The 24,588-nt window shown below is 39.1% G+C and overlaps 1 protein-coding gene across 1 annotated transcript in view; it reads right to left on the bottom strand.

Annotated features, from left to right (window-relative positions):
- Nucleotides 1-23,175, bottom strand: part of LOC121510060 (pikachurin) — a 43,818-nt gene extending 20,643 nt beyond the window's left edge. Inside the window, exons 1-11 of the mRNA XM_041787947.1 lie at nt 23,039-23,175; nt 18,085-18,111; nt 17,819-17,936; nt 17,574-17,709; nt 12,937-13,103; nt 5,023-5,135; nt 4,638-4,885; nt 4,013-4,200; nt 3,822-3,922; nt 3,645-3,745; nt 122-266 (exon numbers count right to left, since the gene is read on the bottom strand). Of these exons, the coding sequence (XP_041643881.1) occupies nt 122-266; nt 3,645-3,745; nt 3,822-3,922; nt 4,013-4,200; nt 4,638-4,885; nt 5,023-5,135; nt 12,937-13,103; nt 17,574-17,709; nt 17,819-17,936; nt 18,085-18,111; nt 23,039-23,041 (1,347 nt within the window). The 5' untranslated portion in view covers nt 23,042-23,175. The remainder of the gene's footprint in view (nt 1-121; nt 267-3,644; nt 3,746-3,821; nt 3,923-4,012; nt 4,201-4,637; nt 4,886-5,022; nt 5,136-12,936; nt 13,104-17,573; nt 17,710-17,818; nt 17,937-18,084; nt 18,112-23,038) is intronic.
- Nucleotides 23,176-24,588: the final 1,413 nt, after the last annotated feature.

Raw genomic sequence — 24,588 nt, 5'->3', positions numbered from 1 at the left:
AAGTTGTCAACAATAACAAACATTTGCATGAAATAAATATCTTCAAAAAAAGGGCACATCATATGTCATTGTAATTATTCATTGAGAGTGTTTGTCTATCCCCTGTCTGTGTTCTTGTTACCTGTGAGCGTCCTGATATAGGTGTGTCATTGTCCATACGCAGCCAGCCGCTCATGCCGTCTCTGAAGACAGTGACCGTGTGCCACTGGCCAACAACAATACGACTCTCACTGACTATCTGAGCAGCTCCTGTACCGCAGTTGAACCTAAAAACATCGCAACCACAAAGGACTGAAACTAACATCATGGGAAAATCAGCATTTGTCAAGTATGGAGTATACAGTAAAATAAAATGTATGGATACATGTTCCATATTTGCTTGTTCCAACATCAAGATATATATATTTTTTTAATATTAATAATGGCTGCACCAGCTGATGTAGGACCATGTTTAGCAGTGAATACCTCACCTATGAGAGTTAGGTTAACATAAAGATAAACTCAAGCATTAAAGTTTGAAAAAAATGACATTTTTCTTAAAATACTTTTCTTACAACCATATTTCTTTTGACTAACAGTATTTGACAGCCATCCAAACCCCTTTATTCTATGTGACATTTTCAGAGGGCATGCAGAAAATAATAACAGGCAAACTGAACATTTTGCCTTAAAAACATTCAAATTCATAGAGAAAAAATCACCCTGACCAGATGAGACATAGTCTCTTGGTGGTGTGTTGTCTGGCAGTAAGACAACTCCAGAAGCTTTACGTCCTGTCAGTTATGAGGTGAGGTCTCTATGGACTGGACTTGGTGGTCCAGAATATCCCGCAGATAATCTACCAGGCTGAGAGAGGGGGAACTTTAAGGCCAAGTCAACACCTTAAAATTGATGTCTTGTTTCTTCTTGTCTCCTTCTGTACCATATATGCTCATGTGCCTACTGTGATGCTTTTGGCAGTGAGCAGAAGTTAGCATAAGCATGCTAGATGTTCTGTCACTTTGAAGCCCAAATTAATAAATTGTGATGTACTGTGTGTGCCGACAACTTTCCATCAGCACAAGCACTGACTTTTCAGAGGTGGGAGCTCCAGTACTTCCAGCCTTCACTCCACACATGCATCATTTAGTTTCAGTGCCTTTATAAACACAAGTAGAGCTATGAATACAGCTTAATTAGTCATCTGCACTACTGCCGTCCTCTCAATATAAAAGCACATGTACTGACAGGAGCATGTGTGCCTCTGACATTGTGAGTGGGTACTATAGACTGTCTTCCTACTGACCTTGCAAACAATATGGAAACTATCTAACCAGTGTTTGTCAACTTGGATAAACTTGATAGATCTGTATATTAAAAAAAAAACACTCTCTGTGTTACTTATGCTCCAAACAAGACAAACATCACAGCTGGTGATATCCAAAGGCAGATGACAACACATCTCTCGCTATGCTTAGCATTTATGCTGTTGAATTTTGGGTCAAATCCAAAGGCAATGGCTGTGAAACATGCTCGGAACACCTAGTCTCCTTTGGGTCTGATTGAGGTCTGTACATGCAATAGCAAGTCAACTTCCAACTGCCCTTTCTAGGTGTGTTGGTCAGACTTTGAGAAATTCCCTTCAGCATGACCTGATTTTGACTAGCATGTTTACATGCATTTTCAATCCAATTTTAGATGGGCTGACACAGAAATTTTGATTTCTGCTAACTGCATGTAAATGTACTGAATTAATGTAAATGTACTGTCATTGGTTCACTGTTTTTCCTTCCTTTGACAGCTTTCTGTAATTGCATACCATTTCAGACTCATCCCACAAGAGCAGCAGTTTTCCGGATGCTCTAGGCCATCTAACCATCAAAAAGTTGCTTTTCTTCATAGTCTCAGAAACCTTAGCTTGGGGCAACTGTATAGGTACAGTCAGTCGTCTTGCAAATGGAAGGTTGTGGGTTCAATCCCCAGCTGTCACATGTCAATGAGTCCTTGGGCAAGACACTGCCCCAATTTGCTTCCACTGCTTTGTCAGTGGTAAGTAAATGGGCATGGATGGGTTTGAATGGCATTAGCTAATACTGATGGCCAATTCTCTATAGCAGTGATTTTCAAACATTTTTGGCCCAAGGCACACCTGAGATCAGGCCAAAAACTGAAGGTACACCATCCCCATATCAATGCAAAATTGCATTTATCAATGCTACACCATTTGGGGACAACTGAGTTACCAAAAAACATGCTAAAATGTAGATTTCTGCAGTGTATATTTCACCCAGATCATCCTTACTCACAGCTGTTGACTGTGCAATCTGGTGTAGCAAATCCAAAACGTTCTGTACCTGTTATTAGCCGTTTTTACACGAAATTATCCAAAAACCTTGTAAAGACACAAAGGTGCAGCAAGACATACTGCTGAAATTTTTCTTTTTCTTAGAGGCTTTTCCATTTTTTTATAGTCATAGCACTCATGCATGGTTCTACAAATTCCCAAGGCACACCTAGACTTGACTCAAGGTACACCAGTGTGCCTTGCCTGAAAAACACTACTACAGCAGTGGGACCTACATATCAAATAAACCAGGGGTGTCAAACTCAATCACAGCAGGGGCCAGATTCTGGATTTAGGTCTAACCTGAGGGCCGAACAGGAGTCAACACAACCTTAAACTGTCAACCTCATTTTCACCAGTGATAAAACATGAAAAAAACAGCACTAATGATAAATCATTTGGAAATTCAAAAAAGAAAAAAATTAAAAGTTTTAAGGCTAAAATTTGAGATAAAAATTCCAATTTATCAGTTCAAAAGATCAGAACACGATATTAAAAACAGAAAAATAATGTTATTGAAGGGCAAATATACAAGGAGAAAGTTGAAATCATACGTTTAAAATGTCAAAATATAAGTTCAAATTTGAAATCATGAGTTTAAAAGTCAATTATGTCTTAAATTGTGGGTCTGATGGTTCAAAATATGGAATTAAAAAGCCAAAGTAAGGAGTTGAAATGGTCAAAATATGACTTAAAATTTCAAATTGGGAATCTAAAAGATAAAAAATGTGATATATAAAGTCTAATTTATGAGTTGAAAAGATCAAAGTATGAAATGAAAGTCAAAATTATAACTTTGAGTCATAATCTTGAAACGAAAATTGAAAATATGAAATAAAACACAAATTTTTTTCCCCCACATTCTTGACTTTTAATCTAATTTTTTTACTTTTCAGATTTTTATGGCTTAACAAGAATATTTTAAATAATCAAGGTGAAGTTTACATTATTATACTGAAGGAAATCTGCAGACATCATACTGGTGGGTCAGTTATAATAAAAAATATATGATCTCGCGGCCCGGATATAATCGTTCCATGGGCCGGATTTGGCCCCCAGGCCTTAAGTTTGACACCTGTGAAATAAACCGATGAGATGTTTCATGTATGACTCTATGCCAATGCATTTTAGAAGGAACTTCTCCAGTAAAACAGTTGAAAAAGCATGTCTTTTTGCATTAAAAGTTAACATTTTCCACAGTTTTCATTTATATTTGTCAGTGTTAAAGGCATAAGCTAAACCGGGTAGCAAACATGTCTACATGTCATGTCAAACATGTAGAGTGTAGTTTTCTGCAAACATGAATTTGTGTTTTCCTTACCTGTAGTGCAACTTTCCTCTCACCAGAGCCAGAGAGGTGAAGTCTCCACGGCCATGTTCGTTTTCACCACAGTAGAGCAGCAACCCGTCCTCAGAGTCTGACTGTAGCACACAGAAACTGTCTCATAAATCTTTTAACACATTTGAAAGCAAACAGTAAGTGTATTAAAGGCTTTACCTTAAACTCTATAGTGATCTGAAATGTTTGGTACGAGTTCTTCAAGGGCTCAAACGTCATGTGAGAGTACCCGTAGAATCTGGGGAAGTTCACTGGTATCACTGTAAAAAACGAAAGACAAAATCATGGTATGACTACAAAGGTTGGGAGTTGCTACATGTATTCGGAGAGCAAAGAGACAGCAGTCTCACCCTCAGAGCACATGTCCCCTCGTCGTCCCAGGTTGCAGTGGCAGCGGGAGCCTCCGCTGTCAAAATCACTGAGACAGAAGCTGTCGGGTGGACACACCGTATCATCACAGGCCAGGTCATACACGCGCGGTACCTCACCTTTCCAGGGGGACATGGTGGGCGTTGTGGTGGTGGGGGGCAAAGTGCTGCTACACAAATCAGAAGAAAGGGTTTTACTCTAGAAAGTGAGTGGTTTTCATTTTTTTTTTTGCTTCTGTCTGAAGGTTTATCTTTAGGTGACATTTTGTAAATTGCACACTTCTCTTGAAGTGAGATAATACCTTCTTTAAAGCTAAAAATACAAAGAGATAAGTTATGAACATGCTGTATAGCACAGCAAAAATGTCAGCCTAAATGTATGTGACATTTCACTGCTACTGTTGAGAGCTAAAGTAAGTTTGAGAGGGAAGAAAGCTATTAAGAGAGACAGCACTCAAACCAGCTAAGAGAACAGATAAACGGCAGAAGAAGTTACTTAAGACCTTAAAATCTTCCTTGATTGTTTCTTTCTGTCTGTTCTTAGCTGTTACCTCCCGTAAAGACCTTATAAAGAACAGACAGATTCATGTTTTTGCAGTACATGTACCTGGTTGTTGTGGGTGGTACAGTTGTGGTGGTGATGATGGTCGTACTGGGCTCTGAAGTGGTGGGAAAAATCAGATCTGAGAAGTCTGGGACTGATGGCGAAGTGGTAGATGGAGCTGGAGGTGCAGTTGTGTTGGGTGGGGCGATGGTGTTCATTCTGTAAATAACATTTCTCCCAGATGGTGGACTAGGACGTGAACGTAGCTGTGACTTCCTGTTGTCCTGGTTGATACCTGGGAATGGCTTCAACTAGGAGAAAGAGAGAGAAAAAAAATCACAGCTGAGAGAAAAAAATCAAAAAAAGGGTGCCGAGTTATGCCTCACATTTGCACGCATTTATATGATTTACAGGTAATGGTGTATATCTGGGGCACGTAGTGACTCACCTCTTCAATAAAGATGTCGTAATCAGAGTCATCAATATCAAACATGTCGTCGTCTTTGTTCCTTGAATCTGTGACGTAACGTCCGTAATCTCCGCTGCCAACCTCGGATGCTCCTGTTCAAAAGGACAGTTACACAATCTGTCATTATATGCTTTCAAAAGTTTCATTCTTTTGTCAGTCATACAAACAATCATGGGACGGGAAGTGAAATGGTTGAAATGTTGAATAGTATGGTTTAAATGATTAAATGAAAGCAATCCTTTGTAGAGAGACAGATCCAGGCTGTGACCACTCCTAAAATCTTTCTAGACAACTCAAAACATTTGGCTAACTACCCTCTTAGAGGAAGGACTTCTGTAGTAATAAAGTACAGTGCCTATAAAAAAGTTTTCTCCCCTTGAATGTTTTGCACTTTTATTAATTCTACACATCAATCATGGTCAATATAATTTGGCTTTGTGACAAAAAGAAATACAAAAAACTCTCTAATGTCAAAGTGAAAAACATCAATTGATAACATTAATTAAATAAAAAAAATGTAATATAAAACAAGCGAGTGCATAAATATTCATCCCCTTCAAGTCAGTATTAATTAGATGCACCTTTGGCTTCAATCACAGCACTGAGTCTGTGTGAATAGGTCTCAAATAGGCTTGCACATCTAGACACTGCAATTTTACTCCATTCTTCTTTGTAAAACTGAAACAGCTCTTTTCAAGTCCAGCCAAAAATCCCCTGAGATCTGGGCTTTGACTTGCATACTCCAGAACATTCACCTTGCTGTCTCTAAACCATTTCTGTGTAGCTGTCACTGTATGCTTCAGGTCATTGTCTTGCTAGAAAACAAATCTTCTCCCAGTCCGTAGTCTTCAAGCAGACTGAATAAGATTGTCCTCCAGGATTTTCCAATATTTTAACACATTCGTTTTACCCTCTACGTCTACAAGCCTTCCAGGGCTAGCTGTAGAGAAGTATCCCCACAGCATGATGCTGCCACCACCATGTTTCACGGTGGGTGTGGTGTGTTTGTGGTGATGTAAAGTGTTTGGTGTCCACTAAACATAGCGTCTTGTCTGATGGCCAAGAAGGATGATTTTGGTCTCATCAGACCAAGGAACTTTCTTCTACTTGGCCATGGAGTCACTCACATGCCTTTAGGTGAACTCTAGTCTGGATTTAATACGAGTCTTCTTAAACAGTACCTTTCTCCCATAAAGCTTTGACTGGTAAAGAAACTGGCCAACAGTTGTTGTATGCAGAGTCTCTCCTATCTCAGCTGCTGAGGCTTGGAACTCCTTCAGAGAAGTTATTGATGTCTTGGTACCCCTGGTGACTTACACTTTTCAGTAACCTTTTTTCTGAGGTGGTTGGAGTGTTCTTTTGTCTTCATGGTATAATGGTAGCCAGGAATACTGATTAACCAGTGACCAGACCTTCTAGACACAGATGTCTTTATACTACAGTCACTTGAGACACATTCACTGCATTCAGGTGATCCCCATTTCATTAACTGAGAGACAACTACAGTTGGCTGCGCCAATTCAGGTGAGTCACTTTAAAGAGGGTGGATATTTATGCTGTCACTTATTTTACATTACATATTTTTGTTTGACATCAGTTGGTAGATAACTTTTTTCACTTTGACATTAAAGAGGGTTTTTTTGTCCAAAAAAGCAAATAATATTAAAAATGACTGATTTACTAAATTGATTAAAGGGTAAAAAACTCAAGGGGGTGAATACATTTTATAGGCACTAGTTTTCTTCAGCCTTTTTCAGAGAGTGACTCTGCAATAGTGCCATAATGAAGCTAGTCTTTCCATTCCAAAATGGCTCTTCTGTTGGTACCATTTTGCCTTTTCTAAACAATAATTTTAAAACAAACAAAAAAAAATGGAATATAAAAAAAGGAAACTGTCTCTTAAAGGGGAGCTCTTGATACTGGCTCATCCATATATTTCATTTTAATCTAATCAGTACCGCACAGGATTTATTTTCTGAATAGTATATCACTGTGTCCTTTAAAAGCATGTCTATGACAGTATGAGGGAGGAAAGCTGTCAAAGAGGCACCACCAGTCATTTAGCTTGAAGCTAATTCACCCCCATCCATTCTTCACTGCACACAGTATGTAAGGATACCAAGCCACAGTAAGTATGAAGTATGAGCCGTTCTTGTATAAGGGGCAGGCAATTGGGTACCAATACCAGGTCATCTATCAAGACACATTTTTAATGCATAGCATGGCTGCATGTACTAAAGTGCAGTTATGTGGTATTCAAATGCTCAAAAGTCATCATCAAAAATGTAAACAGGCCTGAGGTTCCCTGAGTAGCCATGCTGCTTCTATGACAAATTTGTATCTGCTTTTTTTCTGAATTGGACTTCACAGGAAGGTTCCTGATCTCTACTTCAAAAACAGCTGTAATGCAAAATTAGACATTATCTCTTACAATGCACTGAAGTTTCTGATTCATGTGACAGTTGCACAAATGGACAGACTTATCAAAGATGGCTGTGACGTACTGAGCTCATGACAACATTTCACTGATGATGATCACAGAACACAAACATGAAGTTGTAGTAACCTGTTAGCCTGTACCCAGGCCGTCGCACCACATACTGAAACGTATTTCCACGAAACAGAGTCGCGGCTCAGGAAGAACAAGGACAAAAACAGAAGTGATTATTATCGACAAAGAATGCAACCAATTGCACATGGTTAGCTCCTGTAACTTTAAAGGTCATGACATCTGTTATTCTGTTATTGATCAATAAAGCGTTAATGTACTCCAATCTTTTATATTTCATGTTACATCAGTTTTTATATCAATACTTAATGTCAAGGTTTTTGTGGAGGAAGACTATGGGAGACAAGCTGGTCCGGCTTTAAAGACTGCTGAGCGGTGTTGCCAACTCCTCAGTAAGAAAAGTAGCTATTGTTGGTCCTAAAAGTCGCTAAATTATGTCCCTAATTTGCATAATTGTCCTTTGCATGTAATAACAGACGCAGTAGGAGAGAGGAATTACGTAGTTCATCCATCCATTTTCTATACTGCTTATCCCATTGTGGGTTATGGGGGGCTGGATGCTAGCTGTCATTGGGCAAGAGGCGGGGTACACCCTGAACTGGTGCCAGTCAATGAATAACATAGTGGGAGTGGAAAAAAAGTAATAAAAAACACCCAAAAGAGACACTCTGGCAGAGTATTTCCTTTTTTTTTTTTTTTAGATTTCTTAAATGTGTTATTTTATCTTAATTCTTTTTTTGTCTTTTAGTCTACTTTTCTTAAATTTGGTTTGATTTTTAACACCATGACTCACTTAAGAGCCTATAAGAAGTCATGGTAAAACATGAACATTTTTAACATTTTCTTTGTAAACAGTCTCAGGAACAATCCAAATAGACCAAAAAGGGACAATATAAAAACTATCAAGGCGGCTTGTTTGCAGTCTGGAAGGTTCTGAAAACTCGCTAAATATAGCGACAAAATCGATAAGTTGGCAGCACTGGTTTGCTCAGGCCAGAAGGCTAGCGTGATCTAATTGCCTAAATAGAGAAGAGTCAAATACCTGCTGCAGACTAGCAGCCAAAAAGTAAATTATTAATCAATAAAATATCAACATAGCATATTAGAATATCGATACAGCATTACGCCACAAAATATCGCAATATTTTAGTGTATCTATATTTTCTACAGCCCCTGTTGGCCTGTAGTAAAGGTGACAGACATTTCATTAGATCACACTGAGAAGTTTTTTGCTCTTCCTAAATACTTTTATTTTTGCACAGTTGCCTGCATGGGTGTGAAATATAAACCATGAAAAGGATGAATGAAACAGTCTATCTGGTGTGTCAGGTCATTGCAGTAATGTAACGAGAGCTTTGCTTTAAAAACTTGCTTTAAAAAGTAAAGTTTCCCAACATTTGTTCCAATCATCTTGTAAATTTAGGTATAATGACATAAGAAACAACATAATTAAGATCTTAACATAGTTAAGATGTTTAGGAATTCCTTTCCCAGAAAAAAGCAAACAAAAATAAAAGAAACACTGTAAAAGTTCAGTTTGGCCCTTCCCTAACATCTATTGATGGAAATCTTAATCCAATCTTACATAACAACCCCCACCCCCTCCTTGCCCCCCCCAACTCCCCATTAAGAAAACTAAATACTGGAAACTCACAATCAAATCATTACCATTTTGTTGTAGGTTTTATCAACTAACTTTTACAGTTATAAAAGTGGTTAATTAGTCAACAATCTTAAATAAACTTACTATAAAGCCTGAATGGATGTTAAGATTGTAAGTGGTCATTAGCCCAGCTTAATAACATTAAGTCCTGAATACTGAGTGCTGCTGGCATTTAAGGAGGGGGGAAGCCCAAAAAAGCCCTCAGCAAACTAATCTGCTGTTGTGTAACAATCCCCCTCAAACGTTACCAGCTGCTTTACGCACACACGCAGAAGGAGGAACTGTCACAGAGAGAGCAACAAGAAAAGTATGTCAGTCAGTCAGTCAAGCTCACCCCTGCTGTTCGCTCCAGCAGCGCTGCATTGTGCGAGTGTGTTTGTGTGGAAGTGTGTGTATGTGTGCATCGATCAGGGGTGTGCATGGCCAGAGAAGGGGTCTGGCATCCCGTCCTTAATCCTGTCTGATGAGACTGGGACGTAACCCGCTTTTATCCCCTGCTAAGAAACCACGCGTCTCCATCTCTTCGATTCTGTCCGTCTGTCTGCGTGAGTGTGCGAGCGTGTGTGTGTCCGTCTAACAGGCTCATCGTTATCTTATTTCATGTAACTTTCAGTGACATCATGTGTCTCTCTAATATTACCTCTCATCTTTTCTTCCCAGCTCTGCCTCTGTCATGCAGGACTTAAAGCACTTAATTTAATCAGCAGCATTTACCACGCTTTGACAGCTTACATGGCGTACAAGCAGAAGCTGCCCTTCCACATGGCTTTGTGCAGTCAGCGGTGTGGGTCAGAAAAAAAAAGAAATCTGGTTAATGTGATTGTGTCTACATGGCTTTTTAATTTAAGCATCCACATATAATCATTCCTCTACAGCACCAACATCCACATAAATACACTCACATGCAAAAACATCCTGCACCAAGTCTGCAGGAAAACAGTGCAAATGTCATGGTCCCTGATCCATTAAGACATTGCTATTACTGCATTTATGTGGATGTAATTCTGGCACACACCTGTGTCAATGCATGTGTGTTTGTGTGCTTTAATATCAATCAGTCTTTATTGTTCCCCTCCCCCAAGTGTAACCAGCAGCAGAAAATAATAAAGTAAATGACTCTGTTGTGCTGTGTCTCCGCCATCTAAAACCCACTGACACACTACCCAACGCCTGCCCTACATTCAAGCAAATGCACAGTAAACTGGTTGCCTTTCTGCAGAAAAAGGTAGAAAAAAATCTGTAAATATTCTGTGATTTTTTTGTAAAAAGAAATTTCATTAATTTCTACTGGAATGTTGCCTTTTAGTCTGTCTTTTACAGTTCTTTTAAATGATTTTTTTCATCTTATGGTGCACTCACACTAGGCAATTTGTACTCACTGTGCTAAAGCCATTTTCCCCCCTTCCCAGTCCCCCACTACTGCTCAACCCATCCAGGCCTGAGCACAGATACGTCACTAATGTCATCACACAGAGCATCTACTGAAAATGAATTTTTAAGTCTTGATGACCCACCGTGAGTTTACATTTACTATTATTGTTTAAGGCTGTAAAATAGAAACCCATTTATACCATATCTGATTTGACATATGGTTCATTTCAACTGACCTGTGATCAGTCTACAAACCATACAGAGTGCAGTGAGGAGAGACAGAGGTCCATTGTAGAGATTTATTCCTCACCAGAGCACCTAATCTGAAGCCTGATCAACTCATACTGTTCCAAGCCTGTATCATGCTGAATAAAAATCCGACTTTTACAATTGTTTGAATCCAACAGTCATTCTTCTGCATGTCTGTATACTGTCTGAACCCTCCGACATCCCTGCACATGCCATGAACTGGGCCACCTGTCAGCGTAATTTCGTACGCCTTTTAGTGCTGCTTCTCGACCGAACAAGCAGACTTCTCATCTCATAGGACAGCCTGTGTCCAGATTTATATTAAATGTTTCTAATTTTTACCATGAACAGAGGAATTTTAATCATTTTAACCATGACAGCTGGAGGTAAATATGCCAGAAGATTGTTATAAACAATGTCCTGTTAAAACGACAAGAAGTGACCAAGACCACAGTGCAACTTCTTGCTGACATAAAATTAAATCATAGGTAACTGAAATCAGTTGACACCAAACATTATAATACTTATAATAATGACGATTTAACTCTACCACACTTGTCCGTGCATGTGGCAGAGTGCCTGTTACACACGGGAGATGACAGTGTTTGTTATCCAGGGAGCAGCTGGATAACATTCGTTAGGACCTGACTTTGCAAGAAACTGGTCAGAAATATGGACAGGACTGGGCTCCAATAGGATGGTAAGTTGTAGTGGAGCTGTGCACAGTTGGTTAAATTCTTCAGCTCTGATAAAATCTTTCAAACCTCTTAAATTCAAATTAGACAAAATACGTAGTTCTCTCTTTGCCTGTCTTGAAAAATCCAACCTTCTCTATCAGCCTCTCTCTTTCTGGATAGCGTGTCTGCTGCACATGCAGCAGCTGCCTGGTGTGCACTTTGCACCCTGAAGCTTGTCCTTTCAACAATATAACACTTTGCCATAAAGCTCATTCAGTGTGCCTCATTTATATCATTTATTGCATCTTACTAACCTTCTCATTGCTCTGTCTGCAAGAGCTGATGGAAGTGCACTGCAGTTTTTGTGATGCGCAAACTTTACAGAAATCAGGAAACAAGTCCACTTCTCCAGACTAAAAATAAATGCTGTGTAAATAGGGTTGGTGGCTGCAGCTCCAAGCTGTTTTTTTTAATCCACTTGTGTCACCATCAGGCATGACAGGGATGTGAGTTGTGGTGAGTGGGTTTTCCTTTATTCAAGGAGGAACTTTGTCTTGCTTAAGTGAACACATTAACATTGTCAGTCCTTTAATTAAATGCACTGTCTGTTATTCTGCATAATTTACATGGACTGTCAGAATCCGCACAGGATGCGGGCAGGAATTGGATACACATGTTGCGGATACAGGCGGGAGTGCACGGCACGCGCTACAGGAGCGGGTGGTAACGGTCAAAAATCCAACAGGAATGAGATTAAGTAAAGACATTTGTGCAGGGCTTTAGTATGATACGTCAGCTTTCAAAAAACTCCTCGGCACCTGTGATTTGATAAGAATGGAGTGACTTGACCAGATATGTAACATCACATTCCTTGACTAACGAAACTTAAATGTGGAAACTGGTCCTTATGGAACCAGGTGTCAATCTCCTTCACTATTTATGAGATGCCAAAATAACTTTAACATGTCCGTATTTGCTGGTCTATGATTTTGAATGGGCCGCGGTTGCTTTCTTTTTTTCATGATAATTGGCATAATTGTGACTGAAGATCTGTGTTTTTTCTAAGACTGTGGTGTTTGTTATACGGATCATTAAAATTATGGAGTCATTTTGGTTTTAGAGCATGGTTTTAAAAAGGTATTTGAGTTTCCAACATTTTGACTTTGTCTTTTATGGCGGAAAGAAACTATAATTGCCTCCGTGGAAACAGTCAGATTTACTCAGTGCGGTTGGTGAAGGTAACTGTTGTGAGGATAACTCTGGTGATGCAAAAGAAACAAACAAAAGCTAGCATTGTGTGTTTGGTTCCGTGTGGGTGTGTAGCCTAAACTAAACTGAAAAAGACACTGTTTTGAAATGAAACCAGATGACTGAGAAAGCTGAGGCCGAGCTGTGCTGGCCGTCACATCGACGTTCGTTCTTACCCAGAGTGCGTACGGGGCTGTTGATGTGGCTGGGCGGGCTCGCTCCATACATGTTGACAGCCCTGATGACAAACTGGTACTCTGTCTCTGGTAACAACCCCTTCAGAACCATGGAATTCGTCACAATGGGCTCACGAATGTAGGTCCACTCTGTGTCCATTTCTGGCCTGGAAACAAGACACAAAAAGATTGCCCTTAGCCTTTTATCTGTGATTTTTCTGTCACTAAAATATGAGACATTTAACCCAACACTTAGAAAAAAAATGCCTTTGACAAAGGACATTCTGACATGATATTTCCATTGATTATGTTCTTCCTGCTGTTGCATGTATAACAGTAATTTCAGTGAACAATAATTTTGGATCTGAATAACAAGAAATCCCAAATCTGTAGCACATCCTTCCAAACAAAAGAACAAGCTATTGATTGGGCTGTTTTTTGTTGTCTTACTATTTTTGAAGCCCTTGAAGTTTTAAGGAATTATTTTCTGCCTTAATCACAGCCTTGGTTTGAAGAAAACATTAAAGCACCCAAACAAAATGATGAACCCCTGAACTTTATTTTCCCTTCCTATCATCTCCGGCGTCGTAGTCGAGCTGCCGTATCTGTGTGCCGATGCCGAGCGCCTGGAGGCACAGCTATCTGTTGAATGGGGTCATCTTCACCACCACTCAATGTCTCTCTTCAGCGAGGCCTCTTTTGATGTGAGCCGAGGAAGATTTGGCTCTGAGATGGCCCTTTTGTGAGCAGAATGCCCCCGCATGCAAAAACAGACACTGCTTCACGTCTGCTCTGTCGCAGTAAGTGACAGTTTGTCTGCCTGTGTCTCTCTTCTTTGTCTGGCTCAGTCTCAGGATGTTAACTCTGCATCATGAAGGGCACCGTTTCTCTGTTTCCTTTTATAGCTCTAACGTTTTTTCTCTTATTTTAACAATTGCAATTGAGATATTTTTACATCCTTTCTGCCTTTTTTTAAATGAAAACGTCTGGCAAATTATCAGACGACTCTGCGCCAATTATTTCTGACCTCAAATTCCTTGACTTTGTAGCCTGAGGACTTGTCTAGACATGGGAGAACCTCGAATAATGTGTTTTGTGTGAGCGTGCATAGGCCGGACACGACTAGACAGAAAACCATTCTTTTTTGTGCTTCGGCAGAAAAAAATGTTAAAATTAAGCAGGCATGTCACTGAAACAAGGGATTTGTGTTCTGTATCACAGTAACGTGTTGATAAGTGAATGCCAAAGGTCCATTTATTAGGACTGAATGAGCAGCATCCATTAATATGAGCCCTGTAGAGAACTTTGAATCAAAATTACTCCAACATATTTTGCAACAAATATTTTAAAGCATGAACCTCCTGTTGACAAGCAGAATCCTCCTTTTACTTTTTGCTTGTAGCTTAATGAACCTTTTTTTAATCCCTCAATTATCCTTCTTTTGGACTTCAACCCAAATTTTTAAAAAGTTTGGACACTATATAAAATGAAAATAAAAACAGAATGCAATGATTTGCAAATCTAAGTGGAACTAATACAAAAGAAAATAGTTAGGGGAGCATATGCAACTAAACAAGCTAATCTGCAACAGGTCTGTAATAGGACAGGGTGTACACTGCATTCCAAATTATTATGCAAATGATATTTTTCTCTTATTTTCCCAAATATAAATGCAAATGACAGTCTGAATATTTTTCAAGTCATCAGCTGTTAGAGCATAATTCAAATGTTTTTGAACAATCTTCATAATGATAACAATTATTTCTTTAAAAATAGAAAAACCAAAATGCACTGTTCCACATTATTACGCACCACAGAGTTTTGATACATTTTATAGGTTGTAAAGAACTGAAAATGGTCATTTGTTGAATTTGCAGCATTAGGAGGTCATATTCACTGAAATCAAAGCTATTTCAATCAAAAACATCTTAACAGGCAAAGTTACATGTTAACATAGAAGCCCTTTTTTGATATCACCTTCACTATTCTTGCATCCATTGAACTTGTGAGTTTTTGGAGAGTTTCTGCTTGAACGTCTTTACAAGATGTCAGAATATCCTCCCAGAGCTGCTGTTTTCATGTGAACTGCCTCCCACTCTCATAGATCTTTAGCTTGAGGATGCTCCAAAGGTTCTTAATAGGGTTGAGGTCAGGAGAGGATGGGGCCACACCATGAGTTTCTCTCCTTTTATGCCCATAGCAGCCAATGACACAGAGGTATTCTTTGCAGCATGAGATGGTGCATTGTCATGCATGAAGATAATTTTGCTAATTTTGGTTCTTCTTCTTGTACCATGGAGAAAAGTGGTCAGTCAGAAACTATATACTTTGCCAAGGTCATTTTCACACCATCAGGGATCCTAAAGGGGCCTACCAGCTCGCTCCCCATGATTCCAGCCCAAAACATGACTCTGCCACCTCCTTGCTGACGTCACAGCTTTGTTGGGACATGGTGGCCATCTACGAACCATCCACTACTCCTCCATCTGGACCATCCAGGGTTGTGCGTTACTCATCAGTAAACAAGACTGTTTGAAAATGAGTCTTCATGTATTTCTGGGCCCACTGCAACCGTTTCTGCTTGTGAGCATTGGTTAGAGGTGGCCGAATAGTACGTTTATACATGACTGCAAGCCTCTGGAGGATCCTACACCTTGAGGCTGATGGGACTCCAGAGGGACCAGCAGCTTCATTTACCTGTTTGCTGCTTTAATGGCATTTTAGCAGCTGCTCTCTTAATCTGATGAATTTGTCTGGCAGAGACCTTCCTTATTATGCCTTTATCGACACAAACCCATCTGTGCTCTGAATCAGCCACAAATTTCTTCACAGTACGATGATCATGCTTAATTTTTCATGAAATGTCTAATGTTTTCATTCCTTGTCCAAGGCATTGCACTATTTGAGGCTTTGCAGCAGCAGAAATCCTTTTCTTTCTCATAATTCTTGAAACCTGTGGCCTGCTTAATAATGTGGAACATCCTTCTTAAGTACTTTTCCTTTAATTGGGCTCACCTGGCAAAATAATTATCACAGGTGTCTGAGACTGATTTCAGTGATCCAAAGAGCCCTGAGGCACAAGACCTTCCATGAGTTTAAATGAAAAACAAAATCTGAATGGTTATGACACTAAAATTCAATTTGCATAATAATTTGGAACGCAGTGTAAAAATAAGCATTTTAGAGAGACAGAGTCTCTCAGAAGTAAAGTTGGGCAGAGCTTTACAAATCTGCAAAAAACTACATCTTAAAATTGTGGAATGATTTCAGGAAAATGTTCCTCAGTGTGAAATTGTGAATACTCTGAAAATCTGACAACTTACAAAATATAATCAAAGGATAAACTGGAATTTCAGCTCAGGTCTGGCCTGCAGCCTCTTCACCTCATGCCTCTCCCCCACTCTCTCATCCCTATTTTAGGCCCCATCCACACAAAGATGAGTTCAGGAATTATACGCCAAATTTTTTTGTCATATCGGCATTTCATCCAGATAGAAATGGCATTTTGGGAGGCTGTAAACGCTACTTTTTGAAACTGGGTCCCAGAGTGAACAAATCTGTAAATGCTGACATTTACATTTGGTCTCCATATGGCTAGCCAACCGCATCTTCCTTCAAAGGATTACATCATACATAACATAGCCCACTTAAGCTGCATGTGCGGGTCAAGCCAAAACAATAATGGCGGATTACAGGGTTGTGTTCACGCTGCAGAAGCTATTGAGCTTATGATGGCTTTTACAGCAAAATCTGATTCTCCTTTACGACCACGGAGAACAGCAGACACCAGATGATCCACTGCGGAGAACAACCAGGAGGGCAACCAGGAGAAAGTTTTGGGCAGTATTTGGTAATCTTCTTCTCTCCTTTGGTGCATTTCCAGGGCAGCGTTACAGCCCCACTTACAGGCTTGTCATGTATACTACAGCATTTTCAGTGGCTCCGTGCTTGGACATTTCCTGACACGATCCTGTGTTTATGTTACCTGACACGCCACACATTCATCTGGAAAACCTTCCATAGACAGTTTTTGAGAAATAGAGCCTTTGAAAAAAAAAAAAAAAAAAAAACTCAGAGGGTGATTGGATGAACGTTCGGTCTGTCACATCTTTACAGGCCAATCAGAGCACGTAGCCGCTACCACTACCGCCACTACTGACGAGTAATCTCCATAGAGAGCTGCATAACGCAAACCATGGCGACTGTAGACATGTCAGTACACGACTTTTGTTGTTTTTGAAAAGATAATGAGAAAGAGAATATGAATTTTTATCTCATAATTTTGAATTATCTCATAATTCTGACTTTATCTCATAATTATAACTTAGGATTTCTTTTTTTTTTTTTTTTAATGGCCTAACTTTCACGTTTTCCTTTTCTAAGTGGTGGAAATGGGCTTCCATAAAAAGCTCTTAAATGGAGATAAGAAATTGTGCTTCATTAAAGAACCACCAAACAATATAGCAAAGCTTAAAATCCACATTCTGGCTTTTGTTTTCTCTTCATAGTTTCTCCACTCTGCGTTGCTTTCCATCTGTTGAGCATCTATATGTAAGTTCTAGTTTGTGTATGTTTAATTGCATGTTGTTCAAAGAGGAGTGTGTATGCGTTACGCTGACGGATCCTTTATGACTGACCTGATGTAAGCCACCAGGAAGTGAAGGACAGGTGAGCTTCCCTCACTTTCTCCTTGCTGCCATGACAACGCCAGCTCCGTGTCAGAAACAGCCATGACAACAGGCTGAGTGGGGGGTGACGGAGGCATGCACATGTCTAATGACATGGGAACAGAAAGGAATCAAATATGTAGAGTTAACAATGCAACAACAGAAATGATCACATTAACTGCAGAAATAGACTCCTACTACTCACATATTCTTACCATGTGAAGCAGTGCTGATGTCTCTGGCCATGCTGGGTCTGCCCTCCCCTGCCCAGCCATACGCTCCCACACTGACTCTGTACTTAGTGTTCACCCTCAGATTACCAATGTGCACATCCTGGAAGATGGGATATGAGGGAGTGGTGGGGGAAAGATGCAGAAAAATATGTCAAAGTAAGCCAGGGCACATCAAGGGTTAGAGGAAGAGAAGAAGGACAAACAAGGAAGTAGGTATAATTCAGTAAAATAGAGCTGATAATACTCACAAAGCTGGCTTGCCCATCAAATTGCCCCTAAAGGAGAAAAGAGGAGAAGAATTCATTAATATTTGGTTTAAACAGAACTAAGATTGATCCTTATTTCTTATCAATAATACTATCAATACTTTCCTATTGTTTGTTGGAAAAACAAAATAATGACAACTATTACAACACAAGTGGTCAAAACTCAGTAGAGTAGCGCTTAACTTAAAAAGTTATGATTTAGTCTGTCACATCTATTTCATATCCCTCAAATGCAAACATTCCTCAGATTCACAGCTGTATTTATTGAAGTTTCTCATCAAAAGTTGAATTTTTCTCTGTTATGTGGCATTTCAACACATCTGGGCATATAAAATACAGTTGTTTAATTTACTGAGGTTACTTGAACACATCATATATGCTACTGGCAGGTGGTCTTTTTTTCTTCAAGCCAACAGTTAAAGGTGCCGCATTTTGGTTTGATTTGATGCACAATGCTGACACACTTTAAGCTTTTTCTCTCCTTTCAAGAACTGGTGGCAGTATCGATAAGCTTAACAGTGTTGACTTTAAGGTAAGAATGGGCGGTAATACAGTAATACCATATTCCAGGTATTTTCAAAAAATGCCATGGTATTTACAGTCATTACTGTACTGGAGACAGTGATGTGTAATGAGTGCTCTTTTTATAATAAATTTCTTGAGAGTGTGTCCATTTCCACCAGCAGCACAGCTGCCTGTGTGTGAAGATGCTTTAAAAGTGATGACAGAACTCTTTTTAATGAATCAGGCTTATTTGACAAACGGCAAATGCATGCATACATACGGGCCCATATACTCTTGTGTGCCATGGCACGGCACAACTGGCACAGTGCTGGCACTGTGGTACAGTCTTCTCCAGTCAGCTGTTACAACCAAACTGTTAAACGTATACCAGTGGCTGTAATATGATCCAAGACAACGTGAGTTTGAAGAAACACCTTAATTCTAATTTCAGGTTGTAGTTCAGTGTTGAGAAATGACGTTTCTTAGTTATCTTATGTTCACCTGCACCAGCAACACCAGAAACTTTTGAAATCATCAAAGGTTTTAAAAAAGGTTTTATCTTTTTTAAAGGCAGTTTTATCCCCTTTTTATTTTAAATCGAGGTAACGTTTATGGGTGCTGTTGGTTATTTCGGGTGCTGGAATAGTCTGTAACTTTTCATAAGCTTTCTGCAAAGTGAAACCGCTATCGGACGGAGCTCAGCACTGAAACGCTACACAGAAATAAATATCAATAAATGTCTATACTCATATGTTGTAAGGACATGGAACATTTCTTCACACTACCCGATCTTTTATGATAATTAGAATTTCTCATATTAAATCAGGAAAGAGGGGAGGGAAGCAAGAGGAAAGAGCACACATGTGTTTCATAGATGGAGAGGAATAAGAGTAACTTTGGCTGCTCCTCTGTTCTGATGTTAGGTTTACTAAGTGTAAGAACAATTCTTAAACTATAAATCCTTTCCAATGCTCCTGTAAATCTTGCCTTGCAAATGTCAGTATTTCTTTAACCAAAGAATTTTTACCAAGGATTTAATGGCTGGTGGAGGCATGCACTCTGCCGCTGTGCTTGCACTTCACTTGCACACCAACATGTGCCTGTTTAATATAACTTTTTGACAAATGGGGGTAGTACTGTATACTCTGGTAAAATTTGGGCAGGACATGACAGAATTGCAAAATAAATATTTGTCCAATCCTATTTTGGGGCATATATAGACGGAATGATACAATACAATACAAAACTGGACAACACAATATGCAGTGGTGTAGTGGTGCCTACTGCAGTGGAAATTTAGGCTTTACCGTAATGTTTGTTCTACATGCATGCCAAAGCACTTTGTTTATTATTTTCATTATAAAATGTGTTATAAAATAATATCACAAGTCAGGGCAACCATGCCTTAATCAAATAAACTTTTGCCATTCTGTCAGTGATTTAATTTTTAGTTTTTCTCTTTTTTAATTCCTGAAGCATTTTCCAAAATCTTAGCAGGCTTGATGATTATGAATTTAAACTTTTTCACAGACTATCGATGGTCAGGCTTAATTACACCTTTACTTTCTTAACTGTCCATAGTCCTCCTCAAGCATGATTTGCAGGAGTAAATATTGCATTGGTTCAGGACTATTTTTAGCCAGGGATTAATACATATTTGGGTGGCAGCATTAAGCAGCCGAAAGGTGCACACCAGGTCAATGTCAAAGCCGCTGGAAACCCAAATCCTCGACAGCCCTTTAACAATGTGATGAACGTATAAAATAGTACATTCTATCAAAAAATAATATCTGATTTGTTTCTTGCAGCAGCAGGACAATGTTTGCATTTGATCTCTAGGCTCAGACCTCATCCTTCTCTGCAGAGCTGTATTACATGCAGAAATATGAGGAGGAATGAGAGCTTGAGCCTGCAGGTGGAGGAATAGCTTGTTGTATGGTTTAAATAGCAGCCAGCGGAGGTAAGTATTGGCACTGACAGAGCAGAGAGAGAGAGATGGGGAATTTTTCAGCTTAAATAGACAACCAAGAACATCCACTGGAGCCAGCACTCCCTGTCAGCTGTAGTTCTCAATAAACTGGTTGAGGAGTGCATTGTGGTGGTTCTCTTGATATTTTGAGAAATTAACACATTAAAATAAGAAAAACTGTTTTGTTTCCCCCAGTAAAAAAGGAGTTAAATAAGTTTAGATGATCATGTACATGATGGAATTTATGGTTATTTTCTCCTTTTACCTTGGCAATCCACTAAGAACAGCCTCATGACCCATTTTTGGGTCCCAACCAACCACTTGAGAATGACTGGTCTAGTGTGAGGGTTCTTGCACTCCCATGCACTGGCTCTGATTTATCAAACTGTTAACTGCGGTTAACAGCATTGTTGTGGACAACTGAACTGGCTTTTTTTATAAAAAGTTGAAATTATGAGATAAAAATTATGAAAAAAGTCATGATTATGACTTTTGACCTCATAATTTTGACTTTTAAAATCATAATTATGACTTTTTATCTCATAATTATGTCTTTTCATCTCATAATTTCAACTTTTATCTCACAATTATGACATTGTTTCAGATAATTATGACTTTTTATCACACAATTATGACTTCGTATCTCATAATTACCATCAAGGAGGTTATGTGATCGAGTGGGTCTGTTCGCCTGTTAGTTTGTTAGCAACATAACTCAAAGAGTTGTGGACGGATTTTCATGAAATTGTCAGGAAATGTCAGAAATGGCATAAGGAAGAAGTTACTAGATTTTGGGAGTGATCTGGATCACCGTCTGGATTCAGAAATTTTTTTAAGGATTCTTTCTATTGGGAGATAGGGCTAATGGCAGAAGTCTGCGCTGTTACCCTTTACACCAGGAGATGGCGGACATGAGTAACTTCGATCCCAGCAGCATTTTGGGTGTGTTTCTATTCAAAGTTTTGTTTATAGAGTTTATAGAGTTTGAAAGACGCACACCCAGTCGAGGAGATGAGTCGGAGCGTAACAGAGAGAAAGACAGAAAATTGTAGCGAGAATACTCACAATGCTGGGAGGAATAGAGGAATATTCACCCTCTGCCATGACTTCCAGTTGTCCAGTGAGACCATGGGTGAGACTGTCAGTGCATCTGTTAGCACTGGCAGGCATTGCTTCCACCATGACAGTCCACCCATAGCAAAGCCAATGCTTCACCTCACCATGTTTCCTCCACACTGGGGAGGGAGTAATCGGCGAATGCCGTGGTGGGAGGACGCATCCAGGAATTTTTTAAAGGATTCTTCACTATTGGGAGACAGGGCTAATGGCGGAGGTCTCACTCTCCGAGTGCTTTTCTAGTTAGGTTTTTTTTTTTTCATTGCTTAACTTCCACATTTTTCTTTTTTAAGTGGCAGAAATGGGCTTCCATATATCTGACATAGTGACACTTGTAACAGACAAAAGAAATTATGTAGTTTGAACCCAGCTTGAGCTTTTTTAGAGTGTTTTGCAGCTTCATCTGATTTGTCTCTTTTTTTCTGTTTCTGATGGAATCTTGTATTAAGCTGTAAATTATACTGCAGTCTTCTATAATACCTTTAGAGTAAATCCAAATGCAGCAGGCAGATTATTGCTAAAACTAGAAGTCAATCCCTCCTTTGTTTTTGCACGCCTTCCTTTGGTTTCCTGTTAGATTCCTAATCAATTAGCATGAGAATTAACATCATGAGTAACTTCATTTTGTGCAATTTATTAAAACGTATTGCATTACGACATATTATCCAGGGGTAGTAATGTAAACTGCACAATGTCATAAATAAAGTAGCATAACTTGCCAAAAGTAAAAGAAATAAAAAAACGTAACTTAATACATAAAGCAGCAGTCAGATTATGTTTGTTAATCACAATTATGGGATGAAAAATGTAATATAATGAGAGAAAAAGTCTCTTTCTCTCATAATAGTTATCTTATTTCTACATGATGATTTTAATCTCTCATAAATGAATTTGTACCTTGCAGTTCTTACTTTTTAATCACATTGTATTAATGTTATCATGTGTTAATGATTTTTGGCTTATATTTATAAAATCAATCTTATGAACTGGCCTCATTTCTGACTTTTTGTCCTTTTTATTTAATTTTTACTTTTTAGCTCCAATTTATGAATTTTCATCCTGATTATCACTCAACGAAATTTGGCCCACTAGCCCCATGTTATAACCATGTTAGCCATAATCGCTGATATACGAGATGCCACACACACATGATAACAGTATCACCTACAACATAATGTTAAATAATGGCGTGTAAAATCACATTTGTGGCAGAGTTGCAGAGGTAGTTGGACACATGACGACATTTATCACTGACACAACTGTGTCTTTGCAGTCTGCAAGCTAAAACAGAGATTTGAACGTTTAGCTAACTAGCAGTGCAGTCGTTAGCTTGTTCATCTTTCTTACCATAACGTCCTTTCTTAGACGTGCTATTTTTGGAGCTTGACATTTCCACCGTTTTAGGTAGACACAGTAGGCAGCACATTATGCGGCTGTCATTCTTCGTCGTTTGAAAGGCAGAGAGTCTTGATGTTGGACCAGGGATAAACATGCTCCTCTGAAGGACACGCAGGTATTGCATCTTCAGCCATTATCTCCAACTGTTGATAGTTAAGGGGGAGGGGTCACTCCTCCGTTTACTCTGTGGTGCTGAGGATTTTACCTCACGCTGCTGCGAGAGCTCAGCTGAGTGTAAAAAATACAGAATGAAAACTAGACATGCACTCGGAGAGCGCAGACCTCCGGTATTGGTCCTATCTCCAAATAGTAACGAATCCTTCACAACATTCCTGGATCCAGACGGCGATCCGGATCAATCCCAAAATCTAATCACTTCTTCCTTATGCCATTTCTGACAGTTCCTGAAAATGTCATCAAAATCCATCCATAACTTTTTGAGTTATCTTGCTAACAAACTAACTAACTAACTAACAAACCCTGCAGATCACATAACCTCCTTGGCAGAGGTAATAAATTATAGACAAGTAAAAGTAGCGACCAGTGCATGCCCAATGTAACGGAGTAGAAGTATTGTTTTTTAATCACAAATGTAGCAAAGTAGGAGTAAAAAGTACTTTGCCCAATAACTACTCTTAGAAGTAGGATTTTTCATAAAAACTACTTAAGTACATGTAACGGAGTAAATGTAACGCGTTACTACCCAACTCTGACTATAATATCCTAATCTTTACTTACAAAATCTTGGCTTGACACCACCTCACCCACTCTAACTGTCCATTCCCTGCTTATACTGCAAAAGTAAGGGTGATAATACCTTTGACCCTCTGAAATCAGTTTTCACAATCTGTCAAATCTGAGGACTCTTTGGATTGTTTTATTTGCATTGGTTCATTTATAATTCCCTATTTTTGCTTATACTTGGTTCTCCCTGGATTTTGTAGGATAACTTTTGTTCCCTTGGCCGTTTCAGAGAAATGCAGGAACGAGGCTTAAGCTACACAGACAATACATTAATTGCTGGTTAATTCACAGTCTGGATTCTGTCAGAAATGGTTTAAACTGAATGCAGCCAAATCTCATTTATGTTTTTTTTTTCTGCTCAGCTGCTGGTTCCTCTTATTTTGTCAGTGTTCTTCCTTTGCCTACCAGTAAATCAGCTTTCCCATGCATGAAAATAAACAGAGCTCTGCTCATTGATCAGGGTCTTATTTAAAACATTAACTGTTCGCTCAGTAGAAAAGCGGCAGTATTATCAGACCTTGATTAGATTTCTTTATTATACCAAGAGCAACGAGCCACACCGAAAGCTTCTCTTAGCAAGAGATGTTTTCGCACATCTTCTGATAGGTTTCAGCATAAATCTTAGCCTTAGCCTGCACTGCCATTAGAATAATAAATTAAGTCAGAACTAGCCTGTACAGGTGTTAGATGTCATGTTAGTACTAGAGGTGAGCATTCCTACTACCTCATTTTGTCTTGTCCCTCTGATTGGCCAG

Source organism: Cheilinus undulatus, linkage group 5 (genome assembly GCF_018320785.1).
Source record: "Cheilinus undulatus linkage group 5, ASM1832078v1, whole genome shotgun sequence".
Lineage (NCBI taxonomy): Eukaryota > Metazoa > Chordata > Actinopteri > Labriformes > Labridae > Cheilinus > Cheilinus undulatus.
The sequence above is the reverse complement of the archived record's forward strand: the minus strand, read 5'-3'. Positions and strand labels throughout refer to the sequence as shown.